Raw genomic sequence first — 18807 nt, 5'->3', positions numbered from 1 at the left:
ATGAAAGTAAAGTAGGCGTCGACGTCGTGGTCAAACCACGTGTGGTAGATGTAGACAAAGACCGCCCCGCCGCAAGCATTGCTGCCGACGCCAAACATTTCTACCTGATGTTGAATCGATCGTAGACGAATGCAGCGCAAATGAAATTGTGCTGGCCAAATGGGAAGCAGAAAGCGGCTGTGGTTGGGTACACGCAGCGGAACGAGTTGGTAATTATGAAGAATGACTTGTCAGAGTTTTGTGATCTAGTCCTCCACGCGAGAGAATGGAAGAAGCAATGACCAAACGACTCATGGGGAATGAGGTGGCAACCATGTTGAATACCGTGGGAAAACCTTAACGTGCATCCACTAAAAGTGCCGTGGAGCTCTTACAGCGGCGATCTGGCTCTGCGTCATGTCAAATGTATTCTTCGCCTGGCCATGCCATGTCGAGATGGCATTAGACAGGTCCGACGGAGAGAGTTCCTACGACCACGCTGGCCACCCTGCCGCATCTAGTTGCTGCATCCCAGAGATTTGCTCATTTAAATGCCAGATAGCGCTGACTGACCGAATCAATCATTGATCTTGGCGTTCGGCCATGCGATGCCGGGTCATGCGATGTTCCGTAGAGATGGATATACGTGGTGGGGGTGTTGCAGCTCACACTTCCGCATCGCCCGCCTGCCAACGGGTTGTGCTGCCCGTGGGCCATCTTCAACGATTTTAAATGTATTTCCGGTCGCCGTCGCGTGGCGTAGTTTGCCGCCACGTGCTTGACGTAAGCTACGGACGAGTGCGCTTTGCCTGCACTTGTTGTACCACGACCCGTCCACTGTTGGGCAATTCCATTTGCTCTCAACGAGTACACAAATCGACGAGACTTTTAACAACGACAGGATCGAGGACGTGGCGTGCGCACGTCGACTTTATCCGCGCGGAACAACACGTATTGTTGCTGGAAATCGCGGGAGTTACATGATCGGTTGCAGACGCCTATGACGGTTTCACGTGAAACCGATTGCAAATGTCCGTTTTCGCCACAGAGCGCAGGAAAGTTGGCGACGAGTGTCGTATGGAGATGGCCCGGACAATCTCTGTCGGCACTCGTGTCGATGGCTTGTATGACGGAGGAGACGTATGGTTCCCAGGCGTTGTCGACAACCTCCACGGGTCCACCTATTCCATTCAGTATGATGATGGCGAGCGAGAAGACGCTGTCCCAGAATCGCGCATTCGACTGCACGTGGCAGGCACGTTTTCTGTCGGGTCACGTGTGTTAGCTCGATACAACCGCGGCGAAGATGTCTACGGCGGCGTCATCGCTGACATTGATTGCGACGCCCAAACCTATGCCATCTCTTACGACGACGGCGAGTATCAAGGCGCTGTGCCGTTCGCGTTTATTGTGGACGAATCCGCTCCAGCTGAGCCCGAGCAAGCCGAGACGGTATCAACATCGGCAGGTGTGGAGAACGATTCCGCGGTCGTTGCGCCGCTAGATCAACACTCGTTGCAATCGAAAGATGATGCAACGGTCAAAGGCAGCTTGGACGAGACGACAGCAGAGCACAGGTCCGCGGCCCCACCGGACGTCCCTGTTGTGGACGAACATGCGTCTTTCCACGACAACACTACTGAGAACAATGCAATGTGTGCGGCAGAAGCGCCATCTGAGCCGAGTAATTTTGACACCCTGGACGTTGCAACTTGTGGGCAAGTGCCGCCTGTGGGAATCGTCGCACGTGGCCTCGGCATGCACGAGGACGGCGCTGATATCGACGCCATTGCATCTCCAGAGATCGTAGAAGGAACTGTTGTGTCACGGCCGTCGTCAAGGCCATCGTCCAGACGGCAGAGCGACCGAGTCCCTGCTGTCCAAGAAAACAGCACGCCACACGACCTCGAGATGCAACCTTCGCCGTCCTCGTCCCAACCATGTGTGCTTGACAACCCACCTGCCACTCAAGTCACCATCCGTCCAGATCCTCCGGCAGTCGAAGTAGTTGCCGCGGTTGCCCCTGACGTCGTCGTCGTGCCTGTGGACGTTGCTGCGACTCCGTCCATGATAATCGCGTCGCCACCCCACGAAGTGGAAATCGTGACAAAATCTCGTCGCGCTTCTCAACCAGTGAGCCTGGACTCTTCCGATCAAGCGTCGACGGCGGCGGGAATAGCCGACGAAGCGTTGTCTTCCGTGCTGACGCACCAACAAGAAATCCAAACCATCCTGAAAACAATACGCGAACCCGTGGTCGACAACGACTCGATGATTGTCGTGGTACGTGGGAATACCATACCGCTGCCGTCTCCGCCCCCAACCCCCTCCTCTTGTGGATAGAAAAACGCGCTGGCGCAGCTGCTGCAACAACTACGCATCTCGCCACACGTCACAGTCGACTGCTGCCGCGAGCACGACGGCGAGTTGGCCCTCGTCCAGTGCGTCCAGGCCAACGCGGGCTACTCGATCCTCGTGTGTTTTGTGTTTGTGATCGTTCGGCGCATGTGCTCCGTGTCGGAAGCAGCGTTTGTCAAGTTTATCGACTTGGCCGTCCTCGACGCCGTGTCGTCCGTGATGATGCGGTTCCCGCACGACGCGGTCCTCCAGGTTTGTCGACAACCGATATTGTCGTACGACGTTTGATTTCTCGCTGCAGGCATCTGCATGCGGCGTGTTGGCCACGATTGCACAAGCAACGGGAATCGACATCATGCTGGAAAGCCAAGTCGCCAAGCTCATTGTCCAAGTTCTTCACGACCACCAGACGCTGAACCACTATTCGAGGCAAGTACACTTTTACGCGTGTGAAGGTACGGTCGGTCCCGAGTCGCGTCGTCGAAGCAGACACGTGGGCATGATCCATTCATCGCATCCGATCTGCCCCGACTAGTGCTTGCAAAGCTCTGCGACGGCGGCGACCCCCGCGTCCTTCGACTCATGTCCGCTTCGCATCCAACTTACCATTCTCCCATCCACCTGTTTGTGTTCTTGCTTCGCCAAGGCCATCAACACGAAGACCAAAAGGTCGCGTGTGCCGCATGCACCCTGGTCCTATGGTACGTTTGGGGTGCGCGAGTCGCACAAAGCCCGCCTTGACACGACCTCTAGCTTGGCCGCACGAGATCGTGAAAGCGCCAACATTTTGCGATCCATCGGGGCGCTCGCCGACGTGTCGACTGTCATGGCAAAGTATCCCAATGACAATGGTTCGCCTTTGTCTTTCATCGACGTGGCTGACGGGGGCGCTGTCGGCAGGAATTGCGTCGTACTCGCAACCCGCGACACGAGAAATCGCCTTGTCCAGCATGACGCATGGGACGACCACCAAAGTCCAAGAAACAGCCAAAGGAATTCTGCAAAAACAGGACCTGCGGCTGAGCGGTGACCTCTTTGAGTCAACAAAGCCGCACAAACCCAAGCAATCGCAGACAAAGAGTTCGCACGAGTCTGTTCGCAAGCAATCAAAATTACAACTCAAGGCTACGGCCGGCGGCGGAGACTTCACTCCTAGCAAGACGACCCTTTTCTCGAGAAATACCATGGCCCCAGCGCCGCAACTCAGCCACAACGTGGCCGACAGCCTCACAAAGATTCAACAAAACTCGCTCAAGAAGCCCTCGACGGCGTTGGAATTCTCGATGGGGTCGTCCGCGCCATCGTCCGTGAAAAAACCATCGTCTTTGTCCGACGCCTTTCCCGCAACAAAACACACGTTTACTCCATTTGAAGTCAAGCTGGAAAAACGATTGATTCAAGCGTCCCATTCCAAGGGCATCTTGGCGTCGTCGCCCATGGTCTCGGCGCAAGATCGGGAAAACATCTTGCTACGGACGTACGGAGTTCCAACGATTCGCAACATTGACCGCCTTCGTGGCCTTCCGACATCGACCTCTGCGCGTTCTGCTAAACATTCCCACATCGAACCGTCGTCGTCAACGTCCAAGCTGCACACCACAGGGCGGGGCAGCGTGACCAGCTCGTCATCCGTGCACGAAAAATCCCTCGCCGCACGGCCCCCAACGATTCCAGGACAGGAGCCGACATTGCAACGTCGTGGAGTCGCCCCACGTCCTCTTTCCAAGTCTGGTGGCAGTACACCGAAGAAACCCGCCATGACGCCAAGCAAACCCGCGCGGGCGACGACCCCGATTAAAGTCGTCAAGCAAAACTTGTCCAAATCCAATCTGACGGCGCCTGTTGTGCCGCCATCCGACCTGACACAACTGGCCACGCAACTGTTTCACGCTGTCGACGGCGCCGCCGTCGTGAGTGTGGACCATGGTCCGGTCGCTGAAACGAGGTTGAGTTTTTCAGACAAGCTGCACGAAATGATCAAGAAGGCCGAAGTCGCGCTTTGTCGACCTCCGAGTGCTTGCAACCTTAGCGACTGCGACGATACCGTCAAGTTCGACCCGTCGCAGCTGCCTCCCCAACAACCTCCAAGGGAATCGAAAACGCACCACACGTCCCATGCTCCATCCCCCAGAGGTCTCCCGCCTGCCTCGACAAAGAAATCCCTCCATACACCGCATGCCAAGACAACGGACAAACCGCCGATCGTGCCCGTGACAGCATCTACTGAGAAAAAAGCACGCAAACGACCCCAACCTCCGTCCCATTGTCCAGTCGAAGGGAGAACACTCAGCACCGAGGCCAACGAGGGTCCACCTGCGGTCGTAGAGTCCAAGCATATGCCTGCAAACGCCCCCCTTGCTCCTGCACTCGGCAGCAGTGGAAGCATATCGACCGTTGTCGAGCGGATTGCTTCTGCTACGGCAACGCCACGGGACCCATCCTTGCCCGAGCAAACATCGCTTCTACCCATGCCGAAGGACAGATTGGAGCCGTTGGTGGAACCAGCCGTCATGCACGACACGAGCGTCGTGATGCATGCTGAAGAACATGTTGCAAATGCGGAGCCTCCGATGGAGTCTTTCGACACCGCTCGTCCCATGGATGCAAGTGCATCCATCGACAACCTGCCAGCGAACGACGATTTCGATGCTGCTGGCGACGTTTCCATTCGAAGCGACGAATCCGTCCTGACGGCGTCGCGTGGCGCGGTGAAATCTGTCGAGGAAGATGTAGAAGAACAACCGTCTGCAGTCCCTGCCGAGGCATCGTACGAGGATGACGACTTTGAGCAAGCGGAAGAAATCGACGAAGATGGCGACAATGGCGCGGACGTGGCGTCTCCAGCGGTGCCATGCGACGCCACCGCCGCCGCCGTCGTCGTCGTGGCGCTGGACAAAGAGGTCCACTCAGCCAACGAGATCCAGGATGCTGAAGGATCAGTGCCAGACATGCGTATTGACAGCCTCCTGTCACAAGAGTCGACCTCCTTAGAAAAAGTCGGGCTGGCTGCAAGCACTGCGCAAACTGGCGATGCTCGAAACGACAGTGTCCAGGGAAATCATGAAAAATGTGGCGACAATGGAGTGGTCGGGGAGATGGATGCGACGCAGGACGCTTCAATACCTGGCGGCACGACTGCAGACGTAATCACGGCCCAAGAGACGGAAAATTCCAGTCCGTTCGAGCCACACTTTGAGTTGCCCAAGGACGGCACGAGTTGCAGCGGTTGCTTGGACATCCTCAAGGCCCGGGACGGTGCAGTGGAGGCGACGCCATTTTGTACTGCCATCAGCCCCAGTACCTCGAAAGATACGTTGCTGGAAACCTCTCCAACAGATGAAGCCACACCCGGTGCCATGTCGCCACTGGACTCGCCCACAGAAGGAGAGGTCCCAATCTCCATGGTGGGCATGCCCGTCAATGTGGGGCAACGATACGATGCCGAGGAATTGGACTCACCCGACCATTCTACAACGCTAGCACGGGACGAAGTGGTGGATAGCGCGCATGGCCATTCAGAGCAGCAGGACGAAAACCACACGATACCAACTGAAGAATCGGACGACGCCGATGACATTCCTTCCGATCATCATGGTGCTGCTGAGAGTCCAGTCATCCACGAACCGCCAGAACCATCCCATCCACAGGACAATCCTCAGCACCTTCAGTTTCGCGGCAGTGAAGTTGAAGCTACTACAGGAGGTACTTCAGACACCACACGACTTGGCGCCACGGAAGAGAGCCCTTCCTCCCACCGAGACAAGTCCCAGATGTCCGAGATCCCCGACGAGCCGTTGGTCGGCGAACTGCCACTTGATCTTCTTGGACATGCGTCTCGTACGGAGAATGCAAGTGGTCTTGCTGCAAAGGACACATCAGGTCGCTTGTTCACTCCTGCGAACATCGACGCGACAGCCATGGAGTCGCCACAGCTCGTACCGACGAATGGAACTAGCACGGACTTGGGCGATACGCCACACGAAGCCACGGACAACATCCTTCAAATCGCACCGCAGTCTGTGATCTCTCCGCGACGAGAAACAGATCCGGACAACGATCTGCCCACGACGTCTGAAAACGTGACGGAGCGTCAACGCGATGCAACCACGAGCAACTTCTCCGAGTGCATTGGCAGCAATGACGTTTCCGTTGACGAGCTTCTTAATATCAAGATGGAATGCGACGGTTTGTCGAAGAGCGACGTCGTGAATGAGCCGAGTAATGATCTGGCGAGTCCTTCCAGTCCATTCGACGAAGACAACCCGACGGAAAACCATGCACCTGACGCCACAAATGCCGGTGTGGTTGCCGGTAATGTTGGTCGCGCCGAACCATCCGCGGACGAGAACGTTCGAGACGATGTCAAATCGGAGGGCGGCATGTCGAGTCAAGTCGATCTCGCGAGTTCGCCTTGCAAGTCAGCCGTCGACGTTGTAGACACTTCCCTTTTGTTTGCCCATACCACGGACTGCGACTCGACAGCTCAAGCGATCGCCGACGTTGGTGAAAGCGGACGAAACCGATGCGAGTCGACTTCCGCGCACCACGAGCGTACCGAGGCATGTGCCACTACCCATCCCGTTCCCCCTGTCGAGGGATGGAATTTTGCGCTGTTGCGCGCCGCAGAAGACATTGGGGCATATGAGGACGATGAATTTGAACATCTTGCGACCGATCGAAGTAGCTCCGACGCTGCGACGGATGGAATCACGACGGAACGAGTCGACCGTGATTCAACAGTCAGCGACGTGGCAACACCGTCGTGGCCATCGTCAAGCACGGAGGGGGCGCAAGGCTCCGAGGACATGAAGGTCCAGGACCAACGTATCGTTCCCACTGAAGCTGCCCCAACATATCGGACGGAGGGAACGACCGACATTGGGACTGAAATCGCGTTTTCAAAGGTGGAGGAAGCGCTGGAGTGTTTCGTAACCAAAGACGACGCAAGTGGGGTTTGCAATGCCGTGAGCTCATCTGGTCTGCAACCTCTTGAGTCTGCGAATCCAGCAACGGATTCTTCGGCGTTAGCTAGCAAGCCAACGTGTCAAAGCTCATCAACGGAACCCGACGACGTGGTTGTACCCGATGGAGACGCGCTTGACTTCCATGAGCAAAAGAACGAGCCAGAGAGGTTGCCAACACCTCGGCTACATGAAGCCATGCCCGACGTTGTCGAGCCGGTGGAGCTTCAGTTGTTGGTGGATGCAAGCAGTGGCAGCATGGACGGACGACTTCCTGACGCTTCACACGAAATCGAGTCGACACAGCGCCCAGTCAGCGACGGTGTAGGCAATGGTGATGCTGGCAATCCTGCCCACCACGATATCGAGTTGGAAGCTGTCGAAAACCTTATGGTCCATGCGGACAACCCAGCCTCCGAAATGCCTCCGTTTGTGAGCGAACAGATCGAAGAGCAAGAGGACGCTTCATCAGAGGCGAATGCTACGAACGACGCGATGGCAACTGGTCCAGAGGTCGCTCCAACCGTGGACGAGCCAGCAGGGCACGATGCGCACTTGGATGACCCTTATGGAGACGACTTCGAAGGCCACGACGATGAGCAAGACGTAGTGCACTCTGAGGACAGCGCTACCACGGCTGAAGCAGCACAAGGCGTAAATCACCTGGACCTTGGACTGCCTGCAGTGAACCTTGGTGCTCCAAAGCAGGCTGCAGTCGACACGCTTCGGTCCGTCAATGCTGCAGATGACGCCTCCAATATCCCAACGAGTGACTCCGACTACCGCAATCACGACGGCGCTGTCACGAAATGCGACGTCGCACCCGAACCAAGAGTGCCCGACATCGACGTTTCTGCTGTGCCTGATGCTACAACGCCAGATAGCGACCAATGCAAACCTGCAGTGGCGATTGCTGGTGATGGTGAGGAAGAACCAGTGCTCCGCGACGATGCAGCAGCGTTCAGCAGGAGTGCCACCGATGAGGCCATCGACATGGGAGCTCAAGGTTCTTCCACCGACAGGCCACCGTCGGTGGAAAAGGTTACTAGCGACTCTTTCAGCGACGCAGCACCGTGTCGAGCGATCGCCGATTCAGAAACCATCCGCCAGGTGGTTGACGCAACGATGACAGTCGCCGCCGACACCACTGTAGTGCCACCAACGAATCGCCAAGACACCCTGATGCATGAGCTGCGTGACGTGGAAGCCCCAGAGTCTGGTGTGCCACCGCTCTCGGACAACGCAGAAGAACATGCACGGCACGATCTATACAGAGAAGACTTTGAAGGTGTTGAGACGGATCGAGGCGACCCCGAAGCTACGAGCGATGAAGCTCCCGTTGCTAGGTTTGCACAACCCGAAACAATCCATTCTGCCCTCGATCCTCGAGGCTCTGGGCCAGAAAGAGCGTTGAATGATGACAGCGCAAGCCTCGTGAGCCACGACGTCGAGGAGACCGTAGCTCCACGTGAACTCGGCTGCTCTGGTGTCGTGGATGACAACGAATACGACAGGTCGTCGCATGAAGAGCCGACGTCCATGCAAGATATCGAGGCTTTGAACGAAAGCACGCAGCGCGAACTCCATGCAACCAAGGATCTTGGTGCGGCGTACGCTCAACCTGACGCGGTCGCTCCACTCGAACGGGACGTCGACAGCGTAAACGCCGACGTTTTGCACCCGACACAGGACGCCAACGCGCCAATCGTGGCTACAGTCGACCTCGACGCGCACGACGTATCCGTGGCGTTAGCGTCGACGGCTCGTCCACACAATCTGCCGGACGTGGCTCCAATCGCGGTTGCCCTCGCTGGTTTGAGTCAGGCAGATCAGCCATCTCCTGCCGAATCCGCGTTTTCTTCGGAGAATGGGTTTGCAAATCCTTCCGCACCCAGTACAGGTCGCGATGCCGACGTGGGCAAGATGGCCAAGGCAGACGTTGCTCTCGCGGAGACAGACTACATGCCACAGTCGGGCAAAGCAGCGCCTACCTCAGAGATATCATTGGAGGAACACGCGCACGGAGCGACGTCGCCAGCAGAGTCCATGCCGTATTCCGACGATGGTTTTGCATCGTCGGCACCTGCAACGGGGCGCGACACGCTGGATGGAGCTCCGGACAGTGCACCGCCTGACCAACAAAGCATAGTCGACGTACTACACGAGATCCTGAATCCCTTGGAGGTTGTTGCGCCAATCTCGGGCGCTGGCAGGACTAGTCCAAGGGCTGCGTCGTCCCCCACAGAGTCCGCGACGTACTCTGACGACATTGAGTTTGCCAACGTAATGACTCCATCCGCTGGGACGCCTCGCATCGAGCCGCAAGCAGGCCAGTCTTCGTCGACCCCCCCGTCAAGTCGAAACAACCTGCCGAATCAACAAGCCAGCGCCGAGAACACATCGAGCCAAGATTCCTCAAGTCCTCCTTCAAGCCGTTCAACTGGATCTGGCGGTGGCATCTCGCCTCGGAACTCCGTCGACGAACTCGTCAACGAAACAGCGCCAACTGGAGCTCAAGCCAGCGATGATGGCGTCGCCATGCCAAATGAGGACGTGACTGTCGATCACGGCAGTGGCATTCTAGACGACGGCCAGGAGAGCAGCGACGGTGGGGACGTCGACGATATTTATGGACAGGGTGACTTTGAAGAATAAAACGTGATGAGTTGGATGTTGAAAGCCATGCGCGGCAGTGTACACCGCGGCATGACTTGGGGATGGCATGAACGAGAGATGCAAGAGGGTGGGTAGCACGTTTACGATTGCATTACTGAATCGGTTCCAGACGCGCTTGGAGCTGTTTCTTGGACGGACTGCGCACGGGACTGGGAGGCGTTGCCGGCTTCAACGTTTTGGTGGCTTCCTTACGAACTTGAGCGGCAGAGCTACGGCCTTGCACGATGACTTCTGGATCGCTTTTGATGATGCTGTTCGACTCTTTTGGAATGTCTTTCTCGTGGTTCGTGCCTGCCAGACAAATTCAATCAGGGCATGCTTCGTGTCAAGAGCGACACGTCGGCCGTATCGGACGTACTTGGCAATGGTGATACTGGATGGAGCATGTCCACACTGTTCAACGAGCTCTTGGGGCGTCCATGCAGCAAATCTTGGCCATGTGGCCCCAAGAGCATCTTATTTTTGGTAAGAACGTCGTCCTGAAGGAATGTGAGGGTTCCACAGGTCGCGTCGAGGTTGCAAGCGCGCGGCGCTGACGCCGCCAACACTTGTTTGTTGTCCACGTCCTGCTCTGCGGCTTCAGCATGCTCGTCCGCTTGGAACAGGGCCTGAATCCCGTCGTCCGGGGGCAATTTTGCTGGTACTTGGGTCTAGCATGTCAAATGTGAATAAGCTGCGCCACCGAAATGTCGGGGGCAGTCATACCCAGTCGGCCGGCGTGCCACGATGGTGGATGGCAAAATTGGCCCCGGCAAGGAAAGTCGTGAGCGTCCGGTTTTTCAAAAACTGGACGGGTGCGACGACAGCCGCGGTCTTCTTGGCAATCGATTCACTCATTTGAGCAGTGATCGATGCCACGTTGAGGTCCGTCATGGACGCTGTCATGGCCAAGATCAAGCCAGGTTGCATGATGTTGGCATCCTGGTGAGTCGACATGCTTTGCAACGCCAGGGCACACACGTGTTTCATCATTGCAGCATTCTGGCCGCCGGCATTCTGCCCCAGGCGGATGAGAACCTACGAGAACGCAGTGGCGTTTGTTATCGAGGTGGGGACAGGTGCAAGAATGTATCAATATGGTGCGCACCTTAACCCCTTCGTTTGAAATGATGAGGCCCCGCGACCGGCGGTGGCAGCTCAAGTTGAACAACGTGACCGCAACGTGCTCTCGGGTGTCGGGTTGACTGGAGGTTGCGCACGCGAGGAGGATTGCAATTGCATTTGCTTGCGACGACACCCGCGCCCGATTCACATCATGGCTGTGCACGGGCGGCGCGCCCTCCGCGTGCGACGGTTGCATCGTGTCTTTTGCGCTCGTCAAGTTGCGCATGGTCAGGATCATGTGGTAGACAAATGCTTCTCCGAGTCGTGGTATCAACGATGCCCGGAGCATCATGGACTGGTCGTCGTTGTCCATACACAAGCTAACGATAGCTTCCATGATGCCATCTTTGAGCATCTGGTCGTGGCCGAGCGGGTTTTTCGACAACGAACTGAAGCAACTGATGATGTCGAGCTTGGCCGAGGCGCTTGCGGGATTTTGCTTTGAAATGGCCGTCAGCGCGCGAACGATTCCATCTTCCACGAGCTGGAGCTCGACGCCTATACCAAAATGGTCGTGGGCATGGCCAGTTTTTTTCTCTCTGTTCCATGCTCACCTGCATTGGTGCACAAAAGACAGAGCAACTCGGCGCAAATGATGCCCGTGTCCTTGCGGTGTTGGGCAAGGGCTGCCGCGACGGCGGGATTGGCATGTTGCGGACTAGACTTGCCTTCGTTTCCATCGGGCGCCAACGATTCATCCGCGGGGACACTGGCCGCTTCGATCAAGTTGGATAGAATTTGGACCCCATGGCATGCCACGAGCTTGGCTTGGTTGTCGGGGTCCACCATCAGGTTGCGCAACGCACGAACACACAATGCCAGCGTGACGTCGCACGTGATGCGATTTAAGAGCTCGCGCATGGCCCCGATCATGCCTTCTCGCGTCATCACGTCGACGCCGAGGCGAGACGCACTCAAGTTGGAGATCGCGCCCGTCGCATACCGTCGAATGTCCTTGCTCTCGGCGCGGGAGAGCGAGATGAGGATCGCAACGATGTTGCCTTCGTCCTTCAGCATAAACTCGGCCACATCCGGGTTGCAGCTAAAGTTGCTCAACGCGCTGGCACAATACACTCGGGTTTCGGGGTCGCGAGCTTTGACAAGGGATGCAATGATGGCGAGCGCCCCTGCCAAAGACCGCACGCCACGTGAACATGCTGACCCATGAAACACAACGCACGATGGATTCTCGTGTACCTTCGTGAACGAGCTGTCGCTCGTTGCCCGCGACGGCGCTGATGTTGCTAAGAATGCCACATACGAGTCGTTTCATTTCCTTGGAATGGTCGGTTTGGAACATGGTGCTCAGGATGCGGACAATCTCCATGTCGACGAGGCGCTGAACTTTGCCCAGCTCGAGCGAAATGTTGTAGATCGATTGGAGGCACAGCTCCCGGATCGTGTCGATCTCGAGCTTGGCGAGTTTGATCAGGGCGTACAACACACCATCGACAATCAATTTTTCCCTCGTGTCGTCGTGCGTGAGCAAGTTGAACAGCACTTTGGCGCACTTGAGCTTTGTCTCGTCGCTGTTGACGCGAAGAAGTGCCACGACAATGAAGTCGCTGACTGTGTTGTCTGCCCAAATGCGGTCGGGGGTTGCGCCTCTCTACAAAAATCACAACGTTGCGTCGATTGGTGTCCAACGAAATGGGCACGAGCGACATGCCTCCATGGCTAAGTTGCAAAGCCCGATGGCTGCGTAGAGCTGCGTTTCGTGGTGGCCCGTCCGCATCATGCTATTCAGTCCTGGGGCAACGTCCGGGTGGTTTGCCATGAGGCGGCGGCCTTTCATACTGCCAGACATGTGTGCAAACGCCAGAGCACAGCGCAACGTGGTCACGACCGCGCCAACGTCGCTTCGACTGGACGAACTCGACGACAGCGTCTATTGTCGTTTCCATCATGGTCGCGTTGGACTGCGGCGTTGACAGCACGTACATGCGTCGACGCCAGCGCCAAGAGCGAAGCAAAGTACCCCGAGTGCATGCTGGCAACGTCGCGGAGCTTGCACAGCATGGACGCTGCAAACGATTGCGCGCGAGCAACGTACCTGGCACACGCTTTGGTCCGCACGTTCGTATGCGCCTACCCGGTCGATCGAGACGACAACTCTTCACATACGGAGGCGTCTACCCACCTGCAGAAATCGAAGGACGGCATCGACAGCACCGTCGTCGACGAGGACGCTTCGACCTTTGTCGTACGTGGCCATGTTGGAGAGCAGAGCAAGCGCGTGCATCCACATGCGGTGGCTTACGGCGGGCTGCGTCGGTGAAATTGGTTCGTTCAACACGGTGATTGCAACGGTCTGCGTGCCGTCGTAGAAGAGTGCAGTGGCGTTGTCGGGGTCCGTGGACAGTTGAAAGAGCGCGCATACGCACGCAGCACGCAGGTCGACGCGGGACGCACAGCGGTCGGCGAGGTTGATCAGAGCAACGATGACCCCCTGACCGACCAGTTTGGCTTTCATGCCCGTGTCCATGGTCAAGCTAAGGAGTGCAAACGCACACGACTTTTGGATGTCGGGGTGCGGGTTCTCCGAGTATGCCACGAGCGCAGGCACGACGCCGTCGTCGACCATTTCCTTGTACGTTTGGGGATGCAACATCAAGTTGCACAGCGCGATGACGCAGTCTTGCTTGACCACCATGTCGACGTTGTTGGACGACATGAGCGAAATAATCGGGCGGACGCATCCGTCAGCCACCATGTGGACGCGGCACGACTCGTGCGACGCCAGGTTGGACAAAATCAGAGTCACCGTCTTAGTCGTGTCATCGTGGCGCATGGCGAGAAGCCCGAGCACTCGAGGAACAAACCCGGCCGACACCAGACGCGGTTGGAGCTTGGTGTTGCAGCTAAAGTAGCTCAACGTGGTCGCGCACTGCATGTGGATGTCCAACATGACGGATTGGTCTGGGGTCAGGGCGGGTAACGACGCCTACAGGATCACGTTAGCAGCGATTCAAGACCATGCCGTCGTACGCATTCGTTTTGAATCCACTTTGCTTTGAGTGTGTACAGGGCATGCAAATCAAACGGAGCGCCAGATCCCGTGTCCGACGAGGAACCTTCGGGCGTGGCGGCCTGGTGTGGCTTGCCCAGCCTGCGTTGCGGCAACTCAAACAATTCGACCAACACTGCCAGCGCGCCATTCTTGACCATGCACTCCTGGTTGGCCCGGACTGCGGCCAAGTTGCACAAGACGGCGCTGGCGAGCTCACTCACTTGAATTTGCTGGTATGAACACAGGATCTTCAGCGCCAGGATCGCGCCATCTTCGACGACGTTGACACGGGTCGTCGGCATGATAGACAGGTTGAGGAGACCCTTGGCACACACCTACAATCACGAGTCATATGAACAAGAAAAGTCGTCGCTGGAAAAGGTCCGATCCAAGAGAAAAGGCATGGATGGCGGCAGATCTGACAAGTGTTTGCCCAGTTTAATGGCTCGGAGGAGAAAGGGTACCAAGTTGATGGCGGCGTTGTCGACTTTGGCGAGCGAAATGAGTGTGCTGAGGACGGTATCGCTGGACGTGCTGCGGGGGATGACAGACAAGTTGATTAGCGCTTTCATGCAGAGCTCCTTGAGTTCGTCGTGGGCGACTGCCATGAGCTGGAGAAGCGCCATGACACACCCGTCGTGCACCAAATGAAAATGGATGTCTTCGTCGCCCGAGAAACGAAACAACGTGTGGGCGCAACAGAGTTTACACGTGATATTGTTGGCGTGCGCGAGCTCCAGTACGAGCGGGATCGCGCCTTGGTCCACCATGAGTGCGCGGGACGCGGGGGTCATCGACAAGTTGAGAAGCGTTGCTGCGCAGTACAGGCGAACGTGGACGTCGTCGCTCGCGAGATTCTTGAGAAGGCCAGACACGATCGGGACCGCCCCTTCCGCTGCACGACATGTCAGAGACACGCCGAGATGAATCCGTGAACGGACCTAGCATTTGCGATTCATTGTTGGGGTAGCACGACACATTGTACAGGCCCTCGGAGCATTTCAGCTTCATGTCTTTGGACAAATTCGCCGTTGCTTCTTTGTCCTTCATGTGCGCCAGCAAGTCGAGCTCTTTCTCAGCCACAACGCGCAAGTCGTCGTTGTGCTCGTGTTGCATTTTGTGCACTTGCTTGGACTTTTCCATCCGCGACAAATAGATCAGTCCCTACACGTCGCAAGTGAGCGCGGACATCAAAACGTTTCTTTACCTCGTCGTAGTGGCCACGGGTGTAGAAGAGGTCTCCAGTCGAAGTTTTGTCGCCCATTCGCATCTCGTTTATCTGGCCAGACGGGGACAACAAACTTGGTGACGAGGCAGACGTTGTCATGGCATTCGCCTGTTGTTGATCGATGTCGAGGTCACCATTGACCTTGCGGAATTTGTCTTGCGCATCCTGGCGACGCTTCTTGCTACTGGCCTCTGTTCGAATGTGCTGAAGGAGCGCGCGGACAAGGTCGTCTTTCTCGGGGTGATCCCGCCAAAATCCCCGCTGTCGATGGAGTTTCCAATGTTTCACCAATTCCTTGAGTTCTTCAATGCGAATGGGGGAGTTCTGCGGGTCACGGTTCCGAGGAAACAGGTTGTACTTTATCAAATACACACGCAACCCGTCGATCTCTTGATCTCGACGGAGCGCCGCGAGCCGTTGCTCCATGTTCTGCGCGCATTTCGGCGGGTGCATCGTCGCCTGCCGCGCCTATTTTTGACGGCCCGTGCACTTGCTCAATCGCGTAACCGACTCACACTAGTTAATGGGTCTGGTTTGACAATTCGGTAAAAATTTGCTGTAAAAATCGTGAAATATTTGAACAACGCGAAAACGACATTTGTCGGATAGTCGCAATATTATCCGGACTTCCCGTGTACCACCAGCACGGCCAACAGCACAATGACCAAGCAGCATTCCTCCGCCGCCGCCGATGACGACGCCGTGGTGTTCAATGCATCCGCGTACTCTGTGGTGTCTTCGTGGATATCCAAGTCCGCGATCACTGAAGAAGATACAGTCGCCCCAAAGGCGTCCAAGCCGTTGTACACCAAGTCCAAGGGAACAACGATGGCATTTGCCACGGTACGCTATCTATCTTCAATAGTCGTGCAGGGATCGAAAATCTAACGATGTACACCAGGATGAAGACAAATTTCTTGCATCCAAGATCCTCAAGAAGAAGCGACAGGAAGTCTCCACGTCGATTGCTAACGACGTCGACGACGATGACGACTACGAGACATCATTTCGACAGAAAGGACAGAGCTTGCAACCTGGCGTGAAGAAGCAAAAGACTCTCAGTGTCCAAGAAAAGCTTCTGCAGTCCTTGCGCGAGCAGCAAGAGCGAAGGAAACTGAAAAACAGGAAGAAGAACAAAAAGTAACAACGTCGTCGTGTGTTTCCTGGTGTGCTCATGGAGGGAGGGTCGATCATTGTGCTGGAAGTTATGGCGCGTGAAGTGAGAGCAACGATGTCTGCGCGGGAAAGTCCTGAGGTTAGTCAATCATGTTCGACGATGGCAGGGAGATTAGACGCGATGCTGTGCTTGGGAGCCGCATGTATGGGGATACGTGCTAAATAACGATCGTTCCATTATTCTTCATCGTCTTTCTCGTCCGACGTCATGTAATGGAACCCGACGAGGCCGATCGTGATAACAATGCCGAGGGCGTTGACAAACTGCATCAGCGCAGCGTCCATTTCATTACTAAAACAACGCGCCGTGAGGGCGAGATATACGAGCATCACACGTGGAGGAGGTCTCGCATTGCCCTCACTCATCTTTACAGCACGTACTTGGTCATGTGGAGGACGACAGCGGCGCGGGGGTAGCGCCGAACGGGAAGTGGACTTGTCCACGCAACACAGCCGAACGTCGAAGCGAATAATTTGTAAAACCACAGCAATTCCTCGGAAAATACCGAAAAAAATCCGAAAACGCGTTGTCCAATGCTGAAAAACTTTATGCCCGTGACATGGTTTTTCCAATTTTCCTCGGTCAGCGAAATTACAAAAAGCTGGGCGGCAACCACGGCCGTACAGGGTAACAAATGTCTTCGTCGTGGCGCCATGCGATCGGCGTCGTCGTCGGCACCCTCATCCTGTTTTCTGTCGGTTCCGCCTACGTGATATCTGCATGGAACAACGAGATGAAAGGCATGCTCGGGATGACGCAAGTCGAGATCGCGGCTGTTGGGTCGTGCTTTACGTTTGGTCAGTTCAACCTGATTTGGGTTGGCATCTTTTACGACCACTTCGGAGCTCGGTATTCGTTTGTCGTGAGTGCCGTGTGTCTTGCCACATTCTACTGGACTGCCGCGTGGTTGACGACGGCGCTGTCGGCGCCACACTGGTTCATGGCGGTGTGTTTTGCGGCCATAGGGTTCTCACACGCGTTCCCGACCCTTTCCGCCATCGCAGCCACAGAAGGCCTTTATGGAGAAGCTCACCGTGGTAAGATCATGGGCCTCTTGGCTGGAAGCTACAGCGGTGGCGGCGCTGCCTTTTCCCTCATCTACCACACCTGGTTTGAACACCACGTCGGCAACTTCTTTACTTTCATGGGATGGGAGCTTAGTGTTTTGTGTGTCCTTGGGGTCATCTTCATTCAGCCCAGAAGCTCCCGTCAAGACTACATTGCAATTGACAACGAATCATCCCTGGAAACCTCTGTAAAAGAGCGAGACATCACGTTGTGGCCGTTGGTGCAAACCGCCGAATTCTGGCACTTGGTTGTCGTGGTGCTTGTTGGTGTGGGGTGCCCGCTCTTCGTCATGAACAACCTGAGCTTCCTCGTGGAATCCAACGGCGGCGACGTCACCCACGTCCCGACGCTCGTGTTGCTCTTCTCGCTCTTCAACCTGGTGGGACGGTTTGCGATGGGAGCAATCTCGGATGCGTTGCTGTCGACGGTGCCTCGGAGCTACTTTCTGACTGCCAGCGTCGTGTTGGTGGGGGTGGTCCAGCTGTCGTTCGTCGTGTGCCCTGTCGAGTACATGATGGTTCCAGTGGTGCTGACGGGATTTGGCGAAGGCTGTGTCTTCGGCCTCTTTCCCGTACTGACTCGCGAGTTGTTTGGCCGACGGCACTTTGGCAAGAACTACGGCCTCGTGAGTCTTGCCAACGCGGTGGGGTTTCCTCTCGTGCTGGGCCCGCTCTCGTCTGCGCTCTACCGCGTGCAACTCACCCCCGGCACGGAAAAGTGTTTGGGCAGCGGGTGTTTCACTCCCATGTTCTTCGTCACGGCGGGGCTGAGTCTCGTGGCCACGTTTAGCTCGACGCGATTGCATTGAGAACTCCAACGCACGACAAATTCAAGAGTTCATGGAGGAAAAGCACGGGTCGCCGTCGTACTTGTGCCATGATTTTTGAACAGGTTGTTGTCGTTTCCAAACCGACGCGTGGTCCATGTTCGCCCAAGGATGGCTCCTCCCTGCTCGCAAGCGGACATGTTAAAGTAACATCCCGTGTTGTCCGAATGGATGGCTTCCTTGAGTCGTCGACGCTGGAGGGTGGCGTCGTTGAGGTCTTTGCTGGGTCGACGCACGGGAGCAGCGCCAACGCATGTGGCCTCTGCTTCGACAATGTGTACTGTACATGACCCCACAACGAGGCCATCCCCATTTGCATTGGAGATGGCAACCCACCGTCCAGTGCTCCAGGTAGATCACTGTCGCTCGTTTTCGTTTCACGCGGCCGCATCGTCGTCTCTGCGTGTCGACGCCTTTGGA

At 56.3% G+C, this 18807-nt stretch overlaps 5 protein-coding genes across 5 annotated transcripts; 3 read left to right on the top strand and 2 right to left on the bottom strand.

Moving 5' to 3' along the window:
* The first annotated feature begins 1022 nt into the window (after positions 1–1022).
* Positions 1023–9976, top strand: H310_03276 (hypothetical protein). Its single transcript, XM_008867075.1, has 6 exons — positions 1023–2262; positions 2323–2589; positions 2639–2792; positions 2873–3038; positions 3091–3188; positions 3238–9976. Exons 1-6 carry the CDS (start codon positions 1057–1059, stop codon positions 9951–9953), a joined length of 8607 nt encoding a protein of 2868 aa, XP_008865297.1. The 5' UTR covers positions 1023–1056; the 3' UTR covers positions 9954–9976.
* Positions 9977–10032: 56 nt separating this feature from the next.
* Positions 10033–15820, bottom strand: H310_03275 (hypothetical protein). Its single transcript, XM_008867074.1, has 13 exons — positions 15296–15820; positions 15030–15252; positions 14553–14983; positions 14067–14423; positions 13219–14022; positions 13020–13166; positions 12748–12966; positions 12276–12687; positions 11633–12205; positions 11062–11576; positions 10680–10991; positions 10333–10624; positions 10033–10265 (listed from the first exon to the last, which is right to left on the bottom strand). The coding sequence occupies exons 1-13, from the start codon at positions 15767–15769 to the stop codon at positions 10066–10068; spliced, it is 4959 nt and encodes a 1652-aa protein (XP_008865296.1). The 5' UTR covers positions 15770–15820; the 3' UTR covers positions 10033–10065.
* Positions 15821–15932: 112 nt separating this feature from the next.
* H310_03274 (hypothetical protein) lies at positions 15933–16488 on the top strand. The gene is made up of 2 exons (XM_008867073.1): positions 15933–16159; positions 16218–16488. Exons 1-2 carry the CDS (start codon positions 15977–15979, stop codon positions 16458–16460), a joined length of 426 nt encoding a protein of 141 aa, XP_008865295.1. The 5' UTR covers positions 15933–15976; the 3' UTR covers positions 16461–16488.
* H310_03273 (hypothetical protein) lies at positions 16465–16955 on the bottom strand. The gene is made up of 2 exons (XM_008867072.1): positions 16874–16955; positions 16465–16784 (listed from the first exon to the last, which is right to left on the bottom strand). The coding sequence occupies exons 1-2, from the start codon at positions 16879–16881 to the stop codon at positions 16670–16672; spliced, it is 123 nt and encodes a 40-aa protein (XP_008865294.1). The 5' UTR covers positions 16882–16955; the 3' UTR covers positions 16465–16669.
* A 120-nt stretch (positions 16956–17075) lies between these two features.
* Positions 17076–18580, top strand: H310_03272 (hypothetical protein). The gene has a single exon (XM_008867071.1). The coding sequence runs from the start codon at positions 17128–17130 to the stop codon at positions 18367–18369; it is 1242 nt and encodes a 413-aa protein (XP_008865293.1). The 5' UTR covers positions 17076–17127; the 3' UTR covers positions 18370–18580.
* The last annotated feature ends 227 nt before the right edge of the window (positions 18581–18807 follow it).

This window comes from Aphanomyces invadans (genome assembly GCF_000520115.1).
Source record: "Aphanomyces invadans strain NJM9701 unplaced genomic scaffold supercont1.5, whole genome shotgun sequence".
NCBI lineage: Eukaryota > Oomycota > Saprolegniomycetes > Saprolegniales > Verrucalvaceae > Aphanomyces > Aphanomyces invadans.
This window is presented reverse-complemented; position numbering and strand designations above follow the sequence as displayed.

What these genes read in the sequence shown, in the direction of transcription:
- H310_03274 (XM_008867073.1), top strand. Translation starts at nt 15,977, where the DNA reads ATGACCAAGCAGCATTCCTCCGCCGCCGCCGATGACGACGCCGTGGTG. An exon ending in CAACGATGGCATTTGCCACG is followed by an intron (nt 16,160 to 16,217) that starts GTACGCTATCTA and finishes GATGTACACCAG; the next exon opens with GATGAAGACAAATTTCTTGC.
- H310_03275 (XM_008867074.1), bottom strand. Translation starts at nt 15,769, where the DNA reads ATGCACCCGCCGAAATGCGCGCAGAACATGGAGCAACGGCTCGCGGCG. An exon ending in CAATGAATCGCAAATGCTAG is followed by an intron (nt 14,984 to 15,029) that starts GTCCGTTCACGG and finishes CATGTCGTGCAG; the next exon opens with CGGAAGGGGCGGTCCCGATC. An exon ending in GTGGCACGCCGGCCGACTGG is followed by an intron (nt 10,625 to 10,679) that starts GTATGACTGCCC and finishes TTGACATGCTAG; the next exon opens with ACCCAAGTACCAGCAAAATT.
- H310_03276 (XM_008867075.1), top strand. Translation starts at nt 1,057, where the DNA reads ATGGAGATGGCCCGGACAATCTCTGTCGGCACTCGTGTCGATGGCTTG. An exon ending in CGCACGACGCGGTCCTCCAG is followed by an intron (nt 2,590 to 2,638) that starts GTTTGTCGACAA and finishes TTCTCGCTGCAG; the next exon opens with GCATCTGCATGCGGCGTGTT. An exon ending in AAAGTATCCCAATGACAATG is followed by an intron (nt 3,189 to 3,237) that starts GTTCGCCTTTGT and finishes CGCTGTCGGCAG; the next exon opens with GAATTGCGTCGTACTCGCAA.
- H310_03272 (XM_008867071.1), top strand. Translation starts at nt 17,128, where the DNA reads ATGTCTTCGTCGTGGCGCCATGCGATCGGCGTCGTCGTCGGCACCCTC.